The sequence below is a fragment of the Diabrotica virgifera genome, chromosome 9 (genome assembly GCF_917563875.1).
Source record: "Diabrotica virgifera virgifera chromosome 9, PGI_DIABVI_V3a".
NCBI classification, from domain to species: domain Eukaryota; kingdom Metazoa; phylum Arthropoda; class Insecta; order Coleoptera; family Chrysomelidae; genus Diabrotica; species Diabrotica virgifera.
Window position 1 is genome coordinate 36,463,362 of NC_065451.1, and position 18,415 is coordinate 36,481,776.

Below are 18,415 nucleotides of genomic sequence, written 5' to 3' on the forward strand. Positions count from 1 at the left end.
TAAATTTTAAAAAACCACTTGGAATGACATGAAATTTGACATGCACGTAGCTAACATGTCAAACAAATCAAGTGATATTGTGCCGATGTGTGCTTTTATCCTGGGGGTGAGTTTCATTCCGTTTCGGGGGTGAACGAAGAAACCTTTAAAATAAGTCCGGAATTGGATAAACTGATCAATCCTAAGCAATGTTTGTTCTATACAGTTTTTTTACAGACTGAAGTCAATATATTTCGAGTTATTTGCGAGTGAATATGTTTATTTTTCAACAAAAAAACCAAATAACTCGAAAAGTATTGACTTAGTGAAAAAACTGTATAGAACAAAGGTTGCTTAGAATGAATCAGTTTATCTACTTCCGAAATTATTTTAAAGGTTTCTTTTTTCATGCCATATTTCATGTCAACCCAAGTGTTTTTTTTTTAATTTAGAGCAGAAACCGTGAGTAAACGTACTATAAACCGTTATTTTTGCAATAATTTATTAATAACAAAGTCGGAACGTGGTTTAAGCTATCATGACTAGTGGCAATCGATTTAGCGTATAAAAATACTATGAAAAAGACTACAAACTTGCTATAGATAGCGCATTTCGAGCTTTTGGGCGAATAAACTATTATTTTGTTATTAACAAAATAAGAACATATTTTGAGTAATCGCGACTAGTCGCATTCGATTCACCGACCAAAAATACACCAGAGAAGACCTTAACACTATCAATTTATTTACAGGGCTTCTAATAATTCCTAAAAAACACCTAATTTTACCATAATTTGTTAATAACTATAAACGCACCACCTTTGGGCTTCCAGACCACTTCCAATGGATTCAGCGACCCAAAAAACCTATAATATCACCATCAAATCGCGGCGAACTAAAAGTGTCCACGGGACCCCCTATGTTGCGACTAGACTATTAGGAACCATAAAAGCGCAATACAAAATAATGTTTTGCGTCAAAAGTGATTTTTTATGGTTTTATTTTCTTTTCGTGAAAATTTGATATGAAATCGTTTTATTTGGTTTATAATCCATGTCCCATGTTTTGCGTCAAAAGTGATATTTTTGGTTTTATTTTATTTTCGTGAAAATTTGACACGAAATCGTGGGTTACTCTCTGGTTTATAACCCATGAAAATATAGCTAAGTTACTACATAAGAGTGCGGCACAGTACCTTACACATTATACTTCCATATTTTCTTAAATATCTAATATTTTCAAAATTTGGAACGATTTTCGTGTTTAAAATGGAAAATGTTACATGGAGTATTGCATTATTAATTTGTACTTTACTGGTTAACAACAATCCTCTTGCAGGTAAGTTAAAATATTAGTACTTAATCTTTCATAATTTATTTAAAATTCTTCTTACTCTGGTTTTTATGTAGACATGTCTGTTTTTTCAATTTGCCACTAGTAAGTCGTCGTTCCATCGTTTTGTGGTCTTCCCACTGATCGTCTTCCTATTGAGGAACGGTTTCTCATTGTCCTTACTACTCTGCCTTGTTGTCATTCGGCTTATGTGGTCATTACATTCTACCCTTCTGTTTCTTACCCAGTTATTAATGTTGTCCACCTTGCATCTCCGTCGTATATCTGTACTACTAGCTCTATCTCTCTTTTTCGACGGGTTGTTAATCTTTTTGTCCTCTCTGTGTCAGATCATGTTTCTGCCGCGTATGTCATTATTGGTCTGATGACTGTTTTGTAAATTCTGCCTTTCATTTCTTTTCCGATATTTTTATTTCTCCATATTGTCATTCAGGTAACCTGCGGCTCTGTTTGCTCTATTCACTTGATCTTCCACTTCTGTTTCGATCCTTCCTAGCTGGATAGTATGATGCCTAGATATTTAAACTCCATTACTTGTTTTATTATCTGACCCTCCAGCTCCAATTTACATCCTATTTTCTGGCGATTATGTTGAATTGGTGCAGCATACGTTGTAAATCATCTTCACTTTGAGAGATTAGTATTGCATCGTCCCCATAGCAGAATATTTTAAGTTGTTTTTCTCCCATTTGGTATCCTTTTTTAGTGCTTACTTTTTTATTATTTCGTCCATGATCGGCTTGTACAATAAAGGACTCAAGATCCCCCTCTCTTATCCCATTGCCGGCTTCAATTGGGTCAGTTAATTCATCGTCCACTTTTACTTTTATTGTGTTGTTCCGGTAGATAATTTCGATCGTTTTAATAATTACTATTTAAAATTGTATGGTGTTATTTGAATTTTTATATGCAGAAATATACCTACAATAGTACATAATATATTCTTTTTATATAACTATGTTTATTCACAATATAAATCATTACAGTGTTAGGTAAATGTGTTACTGGTTTTGGGCGTGAAGGATAGACATCCAGTGATGTCTCACCTTATTCTACGTATCTACATATTATACCTGTATTTAAGTTTTAATCTTGAAGTAGGGCCAGGTTCTATCTAGTCGCTTTTACGCCAGGGAAATAAGGCAAAAATATACGTACCATGTTCGGGACACTTGAACAGCCAGGTTGCAAATTGTTTTTTGGGTACTATATACCTAATACATTATAAATACAAAAATGCCCGTCACAGTTCGGACGAGAATTTTAGTTATTAACCAATAAGGTTCAAAAATGGCAGTTTTTCGTTTAAATCGTTACAGGTAAAAATAAGGTGATTAAATATCTTATTTATAGTATTCTTCTTTTAGTAGATGAGCCAAGGTTTAAAATGGCAGTTTTTGAATTTTGGTCTGATCATTTGTTGCTTCGGAAATTGCAAAATAAATAAAATGATCTTAATACTTTCATATCGCACGAAAAGTTGAGTCAAACAATCCATAAAATGCTCAAAAAATTTTAAGACGATTCGTCGATTAGTTTAAATTTTATTCAATTTGTTTATCCCAAGGAGCTTTTTTTTCGCAATATTATTGTTCAGAAAATAATAACGATATAGCAATTCTGTGAAAACCATATAAAAGAAAAATAGTTATGTTTTTAAAGTGTTGAAAAAATCATTAAAAAGTCGTTTCTATGACTCCGAAAACATTTTACTAAAGTAGAGTAATTTTTGGCTAATAAACAATTTGAATACCTTTGTTAATATTGACTGTAGAGTAAATCTACTTTAAGGCATTTCAGAAGCTGGTATTTTTACACGAATTTTCAAAAAAAAAACTTTTTGCCTAGATTAATTACGGTCAAAGTTAGCCACTTTTTTATTTAATTGACGGCTACTTTGTTTATATCAATTAAGCAACCTAACTAGCGGCATTTTGAAGATGAAGGTATATATTTTGAACTTCAACAAAGTGGTTAATGAAACTATAAATTGACGTCCTAACAGAATCGATTCGTGGTCGGTGGAGGGGAATTATTGAAATCCGTGGACTCAAAAAATGAAACTGATTCTTCAAACATATGCTGCGATTAATATCTTCGGAGCTTGTTGATAGATTTTGATCATAATTTTTTAAATTTGTATGTACTCGTAGTCTTATAGAGTACGCTATGTACACATATCCCCACCTAACATTACAAAATGTTAGGGGGAACCCCCCTTATCACTCAGGAATATAAAAAATAGATTACGACCGATTCTTAGACCTACCGAATATACATTATATAATTTCATAAAAATTGGTCAAGGGGTCTCGGAGGAGTATGGCAACTAACACTGCGACACGAGAATTTTAGAGATGTAAATATATAGATGGCTATTAAAAAATGGGGGACGGTGATAGAAGGGTGAAAATTAAGAGTTGTATGTATTTTTTGATTCTACATGATATAAAATTAAAATAGACAATTTTGTCCAAAAAAATAAAAAAAAAACGTCAGGGTGGCAACTCCCCTTTTAACTTATGGGTATGAAAAATAGATTAAAGGCTATTCTCAGTCCTATAGGATATAAGTGGAAAATTTCATAAAAATCAGCCAAGCCGTTTCGGAGTAGTATGGTAACTAACACTGTTACAGGAGAATTTTATGTATTATTGTGTATCAATTTATCAATCAAAGATAGAATAAAAACCTTATTAATTTTAATATAACGCGGGCACATAAATTTGATACACCCTGTATATTGATTTGTAACTATTTATTATAAGTAGTTTTTAAGAAGTGGGTTATCGTTAATGAGTTTTTTTCCCTGAAAAATAAAATACATTAGGAAAGAAAGTGATATGAATAGACAATAATTGTTCAGGGTATTTGGAGATTATAACGGTGCTGTGTTATGCACGAGGCCAGAAGCCACAGGTAATGATATCTTTAGAAAATAATGTAAAAGAAAGTTTGGAATTTTAATCTCTTTTTGTTTAACCCCGAGTAAATTTTGTAGAATTTCCCGAAAGTAATTATTATGATGGTAGGAATATTTTTTAAAGTATGCGTGGGTCTTTTCGAATGAGGAAAAGAATGGGGAAGAAGAAATGTCTCTGATTGGTTTGGCAATTTGAAATGGGAAGGAGAGAAGGTTGAATTTTTCAGATGGTTTTGGAAAGAGGGTTATTATGTGATCGGCATCGCGGAAGAGCAGTCAATGTTTTCGTGGATAGTTAAAAAGCAAGTACCAGTGGTTGTTTGATAGTGGAGAGTGGAGCTGAAAAGTGGAACGAGAGACAGTTCAAATTGAGAAGGAATACCTCTTTGATTCTGTATTATTGTTAGAAGGAGAGGAGAGAATTTTGGAGTTGTTTGAATCGAGTACTGGTTAATAGAGGCTTGGCTCGTTGTTTTTTGGAGAATTAGTGCTGGTATGCTGCTGGATTGAAGCTTAAGAACGGAGAGCGCTTTGATGGGTAGCCTAACATAGTCGACAATGGAGAGCTGTTTGGGTCAAGAGGAGACATCATTGTGAGTGAAGCAAAAGGTCAGTCAACTTATGTGAAAGATATTTTTATGTTCGGAAACTAAAAATTTGAGTAAAAGCATATGAATTAAGATTCCAATATTTCAAAAATTAAATAGGAAGTATAAGTAATTTTGCGAATACCTAAATTTGTTTGTTTAGCTTGTTTTATCAGTCATCGGAAACAAACCGATAAATTTTTATTTGAACTAGAATAAATTTAAGTGGTAAAAATTTCATTCGGACAGCTATGTCCACAGGTTTTAATTGATCGATTTTTAGAGTATTGATTTTGATATTAAAAGATATTTCTGTATGCTTATTTTATATTTCTATTTATTTCCCTTTCCTATTTTTCTTCCGATAAGGACCAACTAAGAGATACTGAAACCACGAGAGACGATAAGTATAGCATAAGATAATTAAGATATTTTTTTTTATTATAAAAAGGCACCCTGAGATTTTTTCTTAAATTTTTGTATGATTTGCGACAATTCGATAATTGATTAAATAATTAATTGGAGTTATCAAATAAAGACTAATTGATATAAAAGTAATAAAAAGTAGATCATAACAGTATGTATATAGAAGTAACTGTGAATTAAATAATCAAAGTGGCTATGTGGCTAACTTTGACCCTAATTAACATAGGCAAAAAGTTTTTTTTTAAATTCGTGTAAAAATACCAGCTTTTCAAATCCAAAGTAAATTTACTCTACAGTCAATATTAACAAAGCTATTCAAATTGTTTATAAGCCAAAAATGACTATACTTTAGTAAAATGTTTTCGAAATATTAAAAACGACTTTTTAATGATTTTTTTCAACACTTTGAAAATATAACTATTCTTCTATCAAATGGTTTCCACAGAATTGCTATATCATTATTATTTTCTGAACAATAACATTGGGAAAAAAGCCCTTTGGGATAAACAAATTGAATAAAATATAAACTAATTGACAAATCATCCTAAAATTTTTTGATTATTATACGCACTGTTTTACTCAACTTTTCATGCAATATGAAAGTATTAAGGTCATTTTCGCAAAGGTTATAGCAACTTCTTTATTTTCTAAATTTTAGTATTATTTTGCAATTTCCGAAGCCAAAAATGATCGGACCAAAATTCAAAAAGTGCCATTTTAAACCTTGGCTCATATTCTAAAAGAGGAATATTATAAATATCTGGACCGGATAAGGCACTGAAGAAGAAGAAGAAGAAATATTATAAATAAGATATTTAATTACCGTATTTTTACCTGTAGCGATTTAAATGAAAAAACTGCCATTTTTGACGCTTATTTGTTAATAACTAAATTTCTCGTCCGACCTGTGACGGGCATTTTTGTATTTATAATGTATTAGGTATATAGTACCCAAAAAATCCATTTGGAGCCTGGCTGCTCAAGTGTCCCGACAAAAACCTTATTTCTCTGGAGTATTTGTGGCAGAACCATTATTGAATAATTCCCTTACTATTTCCCTTGCTCAAGCGCTGCAGCAATCCAACTTTGACTTAAATACCCGATGGGGAGAAGATTGGGAAAGTAGGACAGATCCGAATTACCATAGTCTACCGGACACCATAGGGAAACCTGGCGAATTTGAACGTCCCCGTAAGATTTGGGCAGCACTTAATCGAATTCGAACAAACTGTGGAAGATGCGCCGACTCCCTCTACAGATGGGGTAAACTCCCCTCGCCTTCTTGTGACTCCGGCGCTGCAAGACAGACGATCAGTCACATTGTTCAGGACTGCCCACGCAGAGCACACACAGGCGACCTTATAGACTTCGTAATAGCAACCGAAGGGTCAATCGAATGTATAAAAAAATTGGACATCTGTTTGTGATGCATTGTATAATGCATAAATCTAAATGTATTCTGTGATGTACTTAAGCCATACGCTAAAATAAAAAATAAATATTAGGTCTCTGGTGATAAGGCAAAATCTTACGTCATTAATTGTCAACAGTGAAAAATTAACTGATGTATAGGTTAAAACTCATATAAAAATTGCAATGTAAGTATTTATGAAACTTAGCGCTATAGACCCGTGTTGAGCTGCCCCCCCCCCCCACTTGCAAAAATCAAAAAACAAATAGCCCTGATTTATGAGCTATTTATGAGCTCTCATATTCCGCAAACTAAAATTTTTGAGCTCGTTCCACTGAGCAGGAATTTGATACTTTAGTGCCCCCCCCCCCCCACTACTTAAAAATAGGAATATTGAATCGGTTTTTGCGGCAGAATTACGAGCTATTTATGAGCTCTTGAAATTATATAATTTCGATTTTTGAGCTCATCCCCTTCACCCCCAAACAACCCTTTAATTGATTTAACTTAAGAGAAAAATGCTGAGAAAACTTAAAATATATCGTATTGCGGATATAATTCCTATAGCTTATATACTCTAAGAATAAACTATTAAATCACGTGCATTTCGATTATTGAGCTACAACCCCTTCGCAAGAAAACCTACATATCATTGAATAATTTATAAGCTTCCAAATTACGCGCATTTAGATCAGTAAATTGCAATTTACTTTGTATAGTGCAGTCACTGAAGGTAAAAATCAACGATTGCCTTCAATTTCGGTGAACCTTCATTGATTTTCACGAAAATTGATCAGTGGTTAGAGGATACGTCAAGAAACAAAGGTGACATGGTACCACCTTGCGCCTTTATCCTGAGGGTGGATACCGCCCCTTCTCGGGGGTGAAAATTATTTTATTAAAAATAACTGCACAAATCAATAAAAGAACAAATTAAAAGCAAAATTTATTATATAAAGTTAATAAAATAAGTCAATACTTTTTAAGTTATTAAAGATCAAAGATTTTAATTATTCGTGAAAAAAATGCATGTTATGAAGCGGTTTTTCGTAAATCACTGAAAAACTGTTAGTTTTTACAAAAAGTTAATAGTAGTTTAATTCGTATCATAGGCGCAACCAGGATGATCCTAAGGGGGGGTTACAACTACCTGAAAGGGGGGGTTAAAACTACTGGAAGGTCTTTGAGGGCTATGGTGTTAAGCGTATAGAGCTCAAATCACATCCCAATGGGGGGTTACAACCCCCAAAACCGCCCCTGGTTACGCCTATGATTCGTATAGCTTATATTCTAAGAATAAACTCTTAAATCACGCGCCTTTCAATTATAGAGCTACAACCCCTTCGTAAGAAAACCATCCCATATTCCCGGCTTAAGAGAGTTGTACTTAAAATAATTTAAATTAATTATTTGGCGACTACATATCGTTTAATAATTTATGAGCTTGCAAAATATACGCATCTCAATTATTGAATTGCCTTTTTTTTTCTATAGTGCAGTCACTGAAGGTAAAAATCAACTATGACCTTCGATTTCGGTAAATCTCCATTCATTTTCAAGAATTAACAATAACAACTTGGGGTTTTAACCTGGGGTATATGTCACCCCTTCTCGGGGGTAAAAATTACTTTATTAAAAATAACCCCACAAATCGAGAGAGGGACAAATTGTAAGCAAAATTTGTTATATAATGTGATTAAAATAAATCAATACTTTTTGAGTTATTAATGATCAAATATTTTAATTTTTGTGAAAGAAAATGCATGCTTTAAAGCGAGAGAGAGAGAGAGAGAGAGAGAGAGAGAGAGAGAGAGAGAGAGAGACATACTTTATTGATACAATGTACCAAAAGGCCATCGACCGAAGTCTTTCAGCCAGGCCTTTAAAGCGATTTTTCATAAATAACTCAAAAACTGTAAGTTTTTACAAAAAAGTGTTCGTCACTAAAATTCAAGCTAATAAAAAATATAATATATTGCTTACTTGAAAAACCTTTTAATGTTAATTTAAAGTAAGTTATTGGTAATTAAATGTATATTGTTTCTGCGACTATTCAAATCTAAGGATTCAAGCTTAAATAACGGGAAAGAAATGCATTTTTATAACACTTAGGTACTAAATACTTGTCAAAGTACTTAGAAATACCTATCAAAAATGAGCTCCAGAAAAAGTTGATAGCATCAAAATCCGCTCACCAATTTTCGTGAAAATGAATGGAGATTTACCGAAATCGAAGGTCATAGTTGATTTTTACCTTCTGCACTATAGAAAGAAAATGGCAATTCAATTATTGAGATGCGTATATTTTGCGTGCTCATAAATTATTAAACGATATCTAGTCGCCAAATAATTAATTTAAATTATTTTAAGTACAACTCTCTTAAGTCGGGAATATGGGATGGTTTTCTTGCGAAGGGGTTGTAGCTCTATAATCGAAAGGCGCGTGATTTAAGAGTTTATTCTTAGAATATAAGCTATACGAATTAAACTACTATTAACTTTTTTGTAAAAACTTACAGTTTTTCAGTGATTTACGAAAAACCGCTTCATAACATGCATTTTTTTCACGAATAATTAAAATCTTTGATCTTTAATAACTTAAAAAGTATTGACTTATTTTATTAACTTTATTTAATAAATTTTGCTTTTAATTTGTTCTTTTATTGATTTGTGCAGTTATTTTTAATAAAATAATTTTCACCCCCGAGAAGGGGCGGTATCCACCCTCAGGGTAAAGGCGCAAGGTGGTACCATGTCACCTTTGTTTCTTGACGTATCCTCTAACCACTGATCAATTTTCGTGAAAATCGATGAAGGTTCACCGAAATTTAAGGTAATCGTTGATTTTTACCTTCAGTGACTGCACTATACAAAATAAATTGCAAGCTTATAAATTATTCAATGATATGTAGCCGCCAAATAATTAGTTTAATGCATTTTAAGTACAACTTTCTCTTAAGCCGGGAAGATAGGGTGGTTTTCTTGCGAAGGGGTTGTAGCTCAATAATCGAAATGCACGTGATTTAATAGTTTATTCTTAGAGTATATAAGCTATAGGAATTATATCCGCAATACGATATATTTTAAGTTTTCTCAGCATTTTTCTGTTAAGTTAAATCAATTAAAGGGTTGTTTGGGGGTGAAGGAGATGAGCTCAAAAATCGAACTATATAATTTCAAGAGCTCATAAATAGCTCGTAATTCTGCCGCAAAAACCGATTCAATATTCCTATTTTTAAGTAGTGGGGGGGGGCTGACTCAGCCCCCCCCCCCACTAAAGTATCAAATTCCTGCTCAGTGGAACGAGCTCAAAAATTTTAGTTTGCGGAATATGAGAGCTCATAAATAGCTCATAAATCAGGGCTATTTGTTTTTTGATTTTTGCAAGTGGGGGGGGCCAGCTCAACACGGGTGCGCTATAGTCTGTAATCTCAATTTAACCTGAGACTGGAAGAATTAGGTTTCTGAAATATTATATCCTATCCTGTTTTACCCTACGAATTTGAAACCTGAATCATCAAAATGAAACTAATTAGAAGCGTTTAATATGTGGTCTTATCGTCGCATGCTCAAAATATTATTGATTCAACGAATTTGAAACATATGACTCCGAAGCCTGGATCAATGGACTGGCCTGTCAGTAGATGAATTGTTGCATGTCATACAAGAATGACAAACATTTCGAAAAAAAAGACATGGAGAATACCACCAATGCTCAAATCTAGGTACAATACTATAAGACTAAAATACATACTTTTGCATATTTCTAGGCATCAAAGTTAATTTAAAAGTGGCAGTTAATTTTTTTTCTCTCGTTATTTTTTTAGATAATCACCTTAGAATATTTGGTGGATATGAGGCTAAGATAGAGGACCACCCCTGGATAGTTTCACTTCAATATAATTCTAGCCATACCTGTGGTGGGTCTCTGTTGAATGACGATACGGTTCTTACAGCAGCTCACTGCTTTAGACGGTAAAATAATCTAAAAGGAATAATTATTTTCTAATTAATAAGAGTTTAAAATATCTTATAATATGTAACATCCCAAGCAACCAAATAACGTTTACAAAACGTTGAAAAGTAATCAAACCACGTCAGTTTAATACGTTTTTTCGACGTCGAAAGTCACATGAATTTGTCCTACAATAATTGACTTCATTTTTACCACGTTTTAAATAAGTGATATCAAAAAACTTAATTTTAACGTCCTTTCTTTTAGATTTATTTTTCATTTTATGGTTTTAAAAATACACAATATTTATTCGTATCTGCATTGTTGGTATTGCAATTTTTCCATTTAACTGTTTTGAATTTAACCCATAGGCTAAACGTAAAACTAAATGGAAAACTCTCTAAAATTCATAGAATTACAATGTCTTCAATACAGCATATAATACAATTTTCACTTTTTATGTATACTTACTGTATACATAAAAGATGTTTCAAAACTGAAATAACATATAAACTAATAAATAATTTATTAACAAATTATCCAGCGTAATGTCTTAATTTAACGCTAATTTAAATAAAAAAGAATCATGAATAACAACTCATTATTGCGAATACCTCTACACAGTAGTACATGAGCATCATTTTTCTTTACCAAATAGCCAAATCTTGTAGACTGCTGAAGCAACCTTAAAAGGCTAAAAATTAATTTAATTAAACTCGATAACACATAATTAGTTCATTAACAGAAAATAAACACCAAAAACAAATAAAACCATAACCTGACAAAGTTTTCAAGAAGAACTACTGCAGTAAACTAACTCACCTGAGTAAATACGAATAAAAATCTCTTAATTAACACGTTCTTCAACTAAATATCTAAATGAAAACTCTTATTTTACCACACAAAGCACGTAAACAATATATTTTAAAAAATTTATGACCATTTAACGTTATAAACGAAATTGTTTGGAGTTAATAATAAACTTTAAGCTCCTTCCAATTTTGTGACTTGAGGTCTGAAATCAAAACGTTTTTCAAACGTATTTTAACGTCATTAATCTTACATAATTTAAAAGCACCTACAAAAGATGTTTATATGACGTAACGTTCAAAAACGTGAATATATTTAACCAAAAACTGACGTTTCCTCGACGTTATTGACGTCACTTGGTTGCCTGGGATAATATACGTTGGATAGCCAAACCTAATAAGTATAATAGATACAATATTACTAATAATAATTAATGTCAGAGGGTTTAGGGTTTTTTACAATGAAAATTGCGAAATTGGATGGAGCTGTGTATTTTGTGTCTCCCATACAAAAGCCGATCGTTAACTAGATAAAAGCAAAAGCTGATATTATACTGTCTACTGTCTGCCTGTCTATTCAAATCTTCAAACCGTAAAATAAAAACAAAACAGTCAGAACACACGCACTAAATAGGTCACTTCATAATATATAGGGCTTTTGAAGAGCCATGTGTGGATAGTTAACAATATTAATATCACATGAATATCACAGACTACCCTCCAGAGGCGCCGCTTAAGGGGTTGGTCTGTTATAATATTAAATATCCGTCGTTTTATTTAAAATTTGTTATACAGTGCAATGGTAATTTATAGCACACAAGCAACTCGATGCGCCGACTGTGGTATAATACTCCAGGGTAATAAGCTAGAAATAGACCATGCTCGGGACACTCAAAGATCCAGGTAGCTGACTTTTTTATAGGGGAGTGCAATTAGAACGAAAAGATACAATGTTTCGGAAAAAATCAAACAAGGTTATATTTTTCTAAAACTTTTTTTGTTAGTTTATAAATATGTTAAAGTAAAAAGTTCTACTCACAAATTTCGCCGCTAATTGTTTATTAATTGTTTAAACAATAACAATTGTTTTGTATAAAAAATGTTAAGAACTTGGGTGAATTCAACATTTTATTTTGATAAAAAATGTTTTTATTTTAGTTTTGATTATGCTGAACCCGAATCTGACATTACAATTTGCAAATTCAAAATGGCGGATTTTTTCCTAAAAATCCTTACAAAGTAGTTGTAAAATCCGAATTTTTTTATAAAACGTGTTTGTTTGCATATATGTAGATATTTTTGAGAGGTTGCTGAACCTGAATCAAATTTTGATAATTTAAATTATAAACTGGCAGATCCAAAATGGCGAATAACTTAAAAAATAGTTGTAAAATCATAATTTCTTCACAAAATATATTTATTTCTACATATATTTATTTTTGAGTGCTTTGGTAAACCTAACTTAAATGTTAACATTATAAACTATAAAATTGCGGATCCAAAATGCGGATTTTCTAAAAAGAAAATAAAAAAGAACATTTTTCTATAACATTTATTGTCTTTATTTTTAACAGGTTGTTGAATCTGAATTAAAGATTGAAAATTTAAATTTCAAAATGCCGGATCGAAAATGGCGGATATTTAAATGAAAAACAAGTAGAATCCAATCAAACAAATATGGAATTTCATTCTTAAAAAAAAGATAAACAAAAATTTTCACAATAATATTAAAAATTAAAATGTATGTATTAGAAAGAATATAAAAAAAAAAACAAATTTTCGATTAGAAGAATATAATTACATATTGTAACATAGTTTTTAAGTCCAAACAACTTTTCTTTATAAAAATTCTCGATATTGTGAAATATAAAGGTACTTTACTCTTGAGTGAAATTCATATTTTTTGACATACCTCGTACAAAATTAACAAAACTTGATATTTGATGGTTGCATCTTATGTTATATACGATGCAGAGTATTTTATAAAGAATAACTTTTTTTCGTAAAACTGATATTAAAAAAGTTATCAATAGGTTCCAAGTTACACAGACATACTGTATAAGAGCTAAAAAAAATTTTTTTGTTGAACATTTATTATTGCTAAAGCTTATTGTTAAATGTATTTTGGGTAAGTTTTACAGAAAAAAGTTTTGATCACTCTGTATATACATTTTTTCAGCTGGTAATTTTCGGTTTTTGTATTACATTTTTGTTATCTTTCTTAGTTTTCTCAAAAATAAATTGTTTATTTCATTTTTAAACTAAAATAATTCAGTGTTTTTTAAAGATTACATCCCAGGCTTTAAAAAAATAGCAAAAAAATTGTATTAGATTTATTCAAACTTGAGTAATACCGTCTTAAAATGGTGGGAATTCTGTAAAACTACGAAGTTTTCAAAAATTACATTTTTTGAGACATCGTATTATTTTAATTAAATTTTTGAGGTTTTTTTTGAATAAAACATCGTTTAGTAAGATGATTGAGAGTTAAGTTGTGCGAATTTGAGAGTTTTATAAGTAAAATTGTATTAGTTACACATTTTTAAATCATTTTTAAACAAAATTCATGTAAGGCTCATTTTCCGCCCACACCGTACTTATGTCCATATATTTTATTTCTTTTTATTACAACCATAAGATATCTTATTTCATCTTATTTCATGTCCAATTTGTAGAATTTCTTTTGATCCATTAGTTAAAGAATTACATTAAAAAAACTCAACCGTGCACTTCTTCCAACGCTAGTTTACAGTGCGCCAATGTGTGTGAGAAGGGTGACTCTAGCATTATAAATAAAAAATTACAGAAGCTAGAGATTTAATTTTAGAAAAATCTTTATATAAGGTTTTTTTTTGTAAAATTTTCTGAATTTTTCAATGGTCAAGTCAGTTTTTTTTTAGATATTATATTTTCGGAGTTATTTAAAAAAATATCTAACTTCGCTGTTCATTTGTTTAATAAAAAATGAAGCACCCACTTCTCGAGTAGAACTTTTTGATATGTTGTTTATTAAACATTTCTTAATGAAATTACAAAAAGTTTTATCTTGTTTGATTTTTTCCGAAGTGAAAATCTAAATGCACTCCCCTATTAGTTATTGTAGACCTATAGGAAGAAAACCTACCTGTATCCTGCCTAGAGTTCACTTCCGTTTTTTAATTATTAACAATTTAGTGCAAAAATCGCGATTTTTTTCGATTTTTTGCATCCTATTCAAAAGCTAAATAGTTGACATAAAATTACAAAATTTAATTTTTAGAACATTAAAAAACCTTCAAAATACCGATTTTTGAAAGTTAAAAAGTTAATTGTTTGCTACTCAAACTGCAAAATAAGTGAAAATCGTTATTTGTTAATAAATGTTACTAAAACTACCTTATAACTTTAGTGTTTCACCTAAAGTTGGGTATTGGGGTACTTAACAAACCCTCAAAATTTAAGACCGATCCATTAATTGGTTTAAGAGTTATTCTAATTGTTTATTCCAGAGACCTATATTTTGCAATAACATAAGACAGAAAATAATGAAGATAGGGCAATTCTGCGTATGCCAAGTAAAAGTAGAAAACTGATACTATCAAAATGTACTGCAAAAAGATAAAAAAATTATCTAATATAGTCAAAAATACTAATGCCAAATTTGTGAAATTTTGTAGTTTATAAACATTTAGAATAACTTTAAAAATATTGTCCGTAGAAAAAATCATTTTACATATTAGAAAAGCTCGTATTTTACACTAATTTTTAAAAATGTATTTCAATTGGTGACTAGTCGTGGTAAATGAAGGGGGAGCTGGGAGCCGACAAATGCACGAGTTCAAAAACTAAAAAAGGCAACTTAAAACTATGTACTATCATTTTCTATTATGATTTAGGTCTCGATCCCGCGTATAAAAAAAGTTGATTAATAGTAAGCTGAAAATTTGTTAATAGCTTAAGGGTGTCTAGTCGGACAAACTTTGATATATGGGAACACTGCAACAGGGGAAGTTTGTGGAACAGGTTAAAAATTTGGAAGGGTCAGACCACGAAAACGGCACATGTATTTTGTCCGACAGAACAGACTTAAACTCCCCGAACAGAGATTAAACTCTCATGCAAAAATCAGACTGCTATTTATCACCAAATGGGCGTTTTAATGAGTGGAACATGTAGAATATGTCAAATGGCAGGAATTATGACAGGTGATAAATAGCAGTCTGATTTTTGCATGAGAGTTTAATCTCTGTTCGGGGAGTTTAAGTCTATTCTGTCGGACAAAATAAATGTGCCGTTTTCGTGGTCTGATCGTTCCAAATTTTTAACCTGTTCCACAATTAAAACTGCCCCTGTTCCAGTGTTCCCATATATCAAAGTTTATCCAACTGGACACCCTTAAGCTATTAACAAATTTTCAGCTTGCTATTAATCAACTTTTTTTTCATACGCGGGATCCAGACCTGTATATCTCGGGATCTACTGAATATATTTTGATCGTTCTTTTTTAATGTGTATGTAATTTTTCTGTAGATTACAAATATGCCATTTGTCTAGACATTTATTTATTAATAAGCAGTCTAATTTGTTTAAACAATTTTTGAAAAAATAATTTTTTCGCAAAAATCCATGTTTTCAATCATACTATCAAAATTAATCATAGAAAAAGTTAAGGTATACTATAATAAATAAATTATCTTTAATAAATAATTATCTAATAAAAAGAATTCATGTATTAAAGTGTACGTTACCTTTTTCTATGATCATTAACAATACTATGATTAAAAAAATAGATTTTTGTAAAAAAATATTTTTTCAAGAATTGTTTAAACAAAGCAGACAGATTATAAATTAATAAATTTATAAACAAATTACATATTTGTAATGTACTTATAAATTACATACAAATTAAGAAAAGAAAGATTAAAATCCATTGAGTTGATCCGGAGATACCGAAAATTGTATTAGCTTGAAATTGCTTTTTCGGTATTTTAACTCGGTGGATTTGTAGGTTCCCCTTAGTAATCGTTTGAACTACATTTTTGAAAAATCGTAGAGGGTGCTGTGAAGGTACAATGTTTATGCAAATCTTTTAGGAAAAAATACAAATTCCATTCTTTAAAATGACATTAATGAGATTCCTTAATTATTATAAACAAATTAGCTGTAAATTAAAAAAAAACGTATGGCTAACTTTGTCCCAAATGAACCCAGACAAAATTTTTTTATTTGAAAATTCGTGTTAAAATACTATCTTTTCTAATATATAAAAATATTGTTTCTACGGACAACATTTTTTAAAGTTTTTCTAAATGTTTATAAACTACAAAATTTCAAAAATTTGGCATTAGGATTTTTGACAATGTTAATTATTTTTATCTATTTTTAATACATTTTGATACTATCACTTTTCTACTTTTATTTGGTTTACTCAGAATTGCCCCATCTTCATTATTTTCTGTCTTATCTTATTGCAAAATAAAGGTGCCTGGGATAAACAAATAGAATAACTCTTAAACTATTTAATGTATTGGTCTCAAATTTTGAAGGTTTGTTAAGTGCGCTAATACCCAACTGTGGGTGAAACACTAAAGTTCTAAGGTAGTTTTAGTAAAAGTTATTAACAAATAACCATTTTCACTTATTTTGCAGTTTGCGTAGCAACAAATTACCTTTTTAGCTTTCAAAAATCGGCATTCTGAAGGTTTTTCAATGTTCTAAAAAACTGAATTCTGTAATTTTATGTCAATGATGTAGCTTTTGAATGGAGTGCAAAAAATCGAAAAAATCGCGATTTTTGCACTCCGTTAATAATTAAAAAACGGACGCGAAATCTAGGCAGGAAACAGGTAGGTTTTCTTCCTATAGGTCTACAATGACTAAAAAAGTAGTCAGCTACCTGGATCTTTGAGTGCCCCGAGAAAATCCTTATTACTCTGGACTATAAATGGGGGAGACGATCACTGAGGTTTTGCTTAAAATTTAAAGCTGGGTATCCATATGCGACCCGTGCTGTATGCAAACGCTATATTTGTATTAATTTGTACAGCGCAGCGGGACGAACCACTTCGGAGCTGTTCGTTCGTCGCTTGTCTCGAACCACGGCCTGTCAGTTTTTGGGATGAACACTGAACACACATGATATTTGCCGATTTGCCGTTCCATTTGGATTGGAGACGAAGCGATATTGTCTGGTTCGTTTCGTCGAATCGAGCTTGTGTGAATGGCGTGTTCCTAGAGATAAGAAACGTGAGAAACACAATGTAATCAATTTTTATTTTATAGTTGATAAACAAATAATTGCTGTGTTTATTTAGGCACATTTAGAACGTGATTTTAAAATAAAATTACTAATTCGCTGTAAATTATGAGTTCGCTGCAAATGTATTTTCAACGAACTGTACGCGAGCAGTTCGCAAACAGTTAAAAAACAAAAGGTTAATAACGTTGTAATTTTTAGCCCACACCAATGGAGTTTATATTCTATCCTGGCAGGAACTCATGATATAACTCAGCCAGGAACGAAAATTCAAGTTAAAGATGTAAAAATACATGAATGGTACATATCTTTCTTGTTTATTAATGATATAGCAATTATTAAGGTATGTATTCAAGTCAAATTTTTGGCTCTTGCCACTTATTTCATCTGCTACATAACTGATTTTGATTAAAATCACAACCGTATAAACATGTTTAGGTAATACACAATAGATCAATTCATTTAAACTCTTCAAATTGACAATTGGATATAGTAATTGAGTCAATACTCTCAATCTTTAGTTTGTATTTTTATTAGTTGTTATATAATCATGGGGCAACCGGTTTCGAGTCTTACAATATATGACTCATCATCAGGCCCAGTACAAAAGTCTTCTCAATACAAACTACAAGCTAAAAACACAAAACGAGAGACATGTACACATATATATATATATATATATATATATATAACTGTTTGACTGTTTGATTGGTCAACTCTTCTTATGGGGCTGGTGAC

At 31.2% G+C, this 18,415-nt stretch overlaps 1 protein-coding gene across 2 annotated transcripts in view; it reads left to right on the plus strand.

Annotated features, from left to right (window-relative positions):
- The first annotated feature begins 1,138 nt into the window (after nucleotides 1-1,138).
- LOC114329385 (transmembrane protease serine 4) overlaps nucleotides 1,139-18,415 on the plus strand; it is a 110,196-nt gene continuing 92,919 nt past the window's right edge. The window contains exons 1-3 of one of the 2 annotated variants that reach the window (XM_028278464.2): nucleotides 1,139-1,316; nucleotides 10,506-10,653; nucleotides 17,879-18,020. In XM_028278464.2, the coding sequence (XP_028134265.1) occupies nucleotides 1,247-1,316; nucleotides 10,506-10,653; nucleotides 17,879-18,020 (360 nt within the window). In that variant the 5' untranslated portion in view covers nucleotides 1,139-1,246. The remainder of the gene's footprint in view (nucleotides 1,317-10,505; nucleotides 10,654-17,878; nucleotides 18,021-18,415) is intronic. The other variant, XM_050662031.1, reaches the window with a different exon arrangement.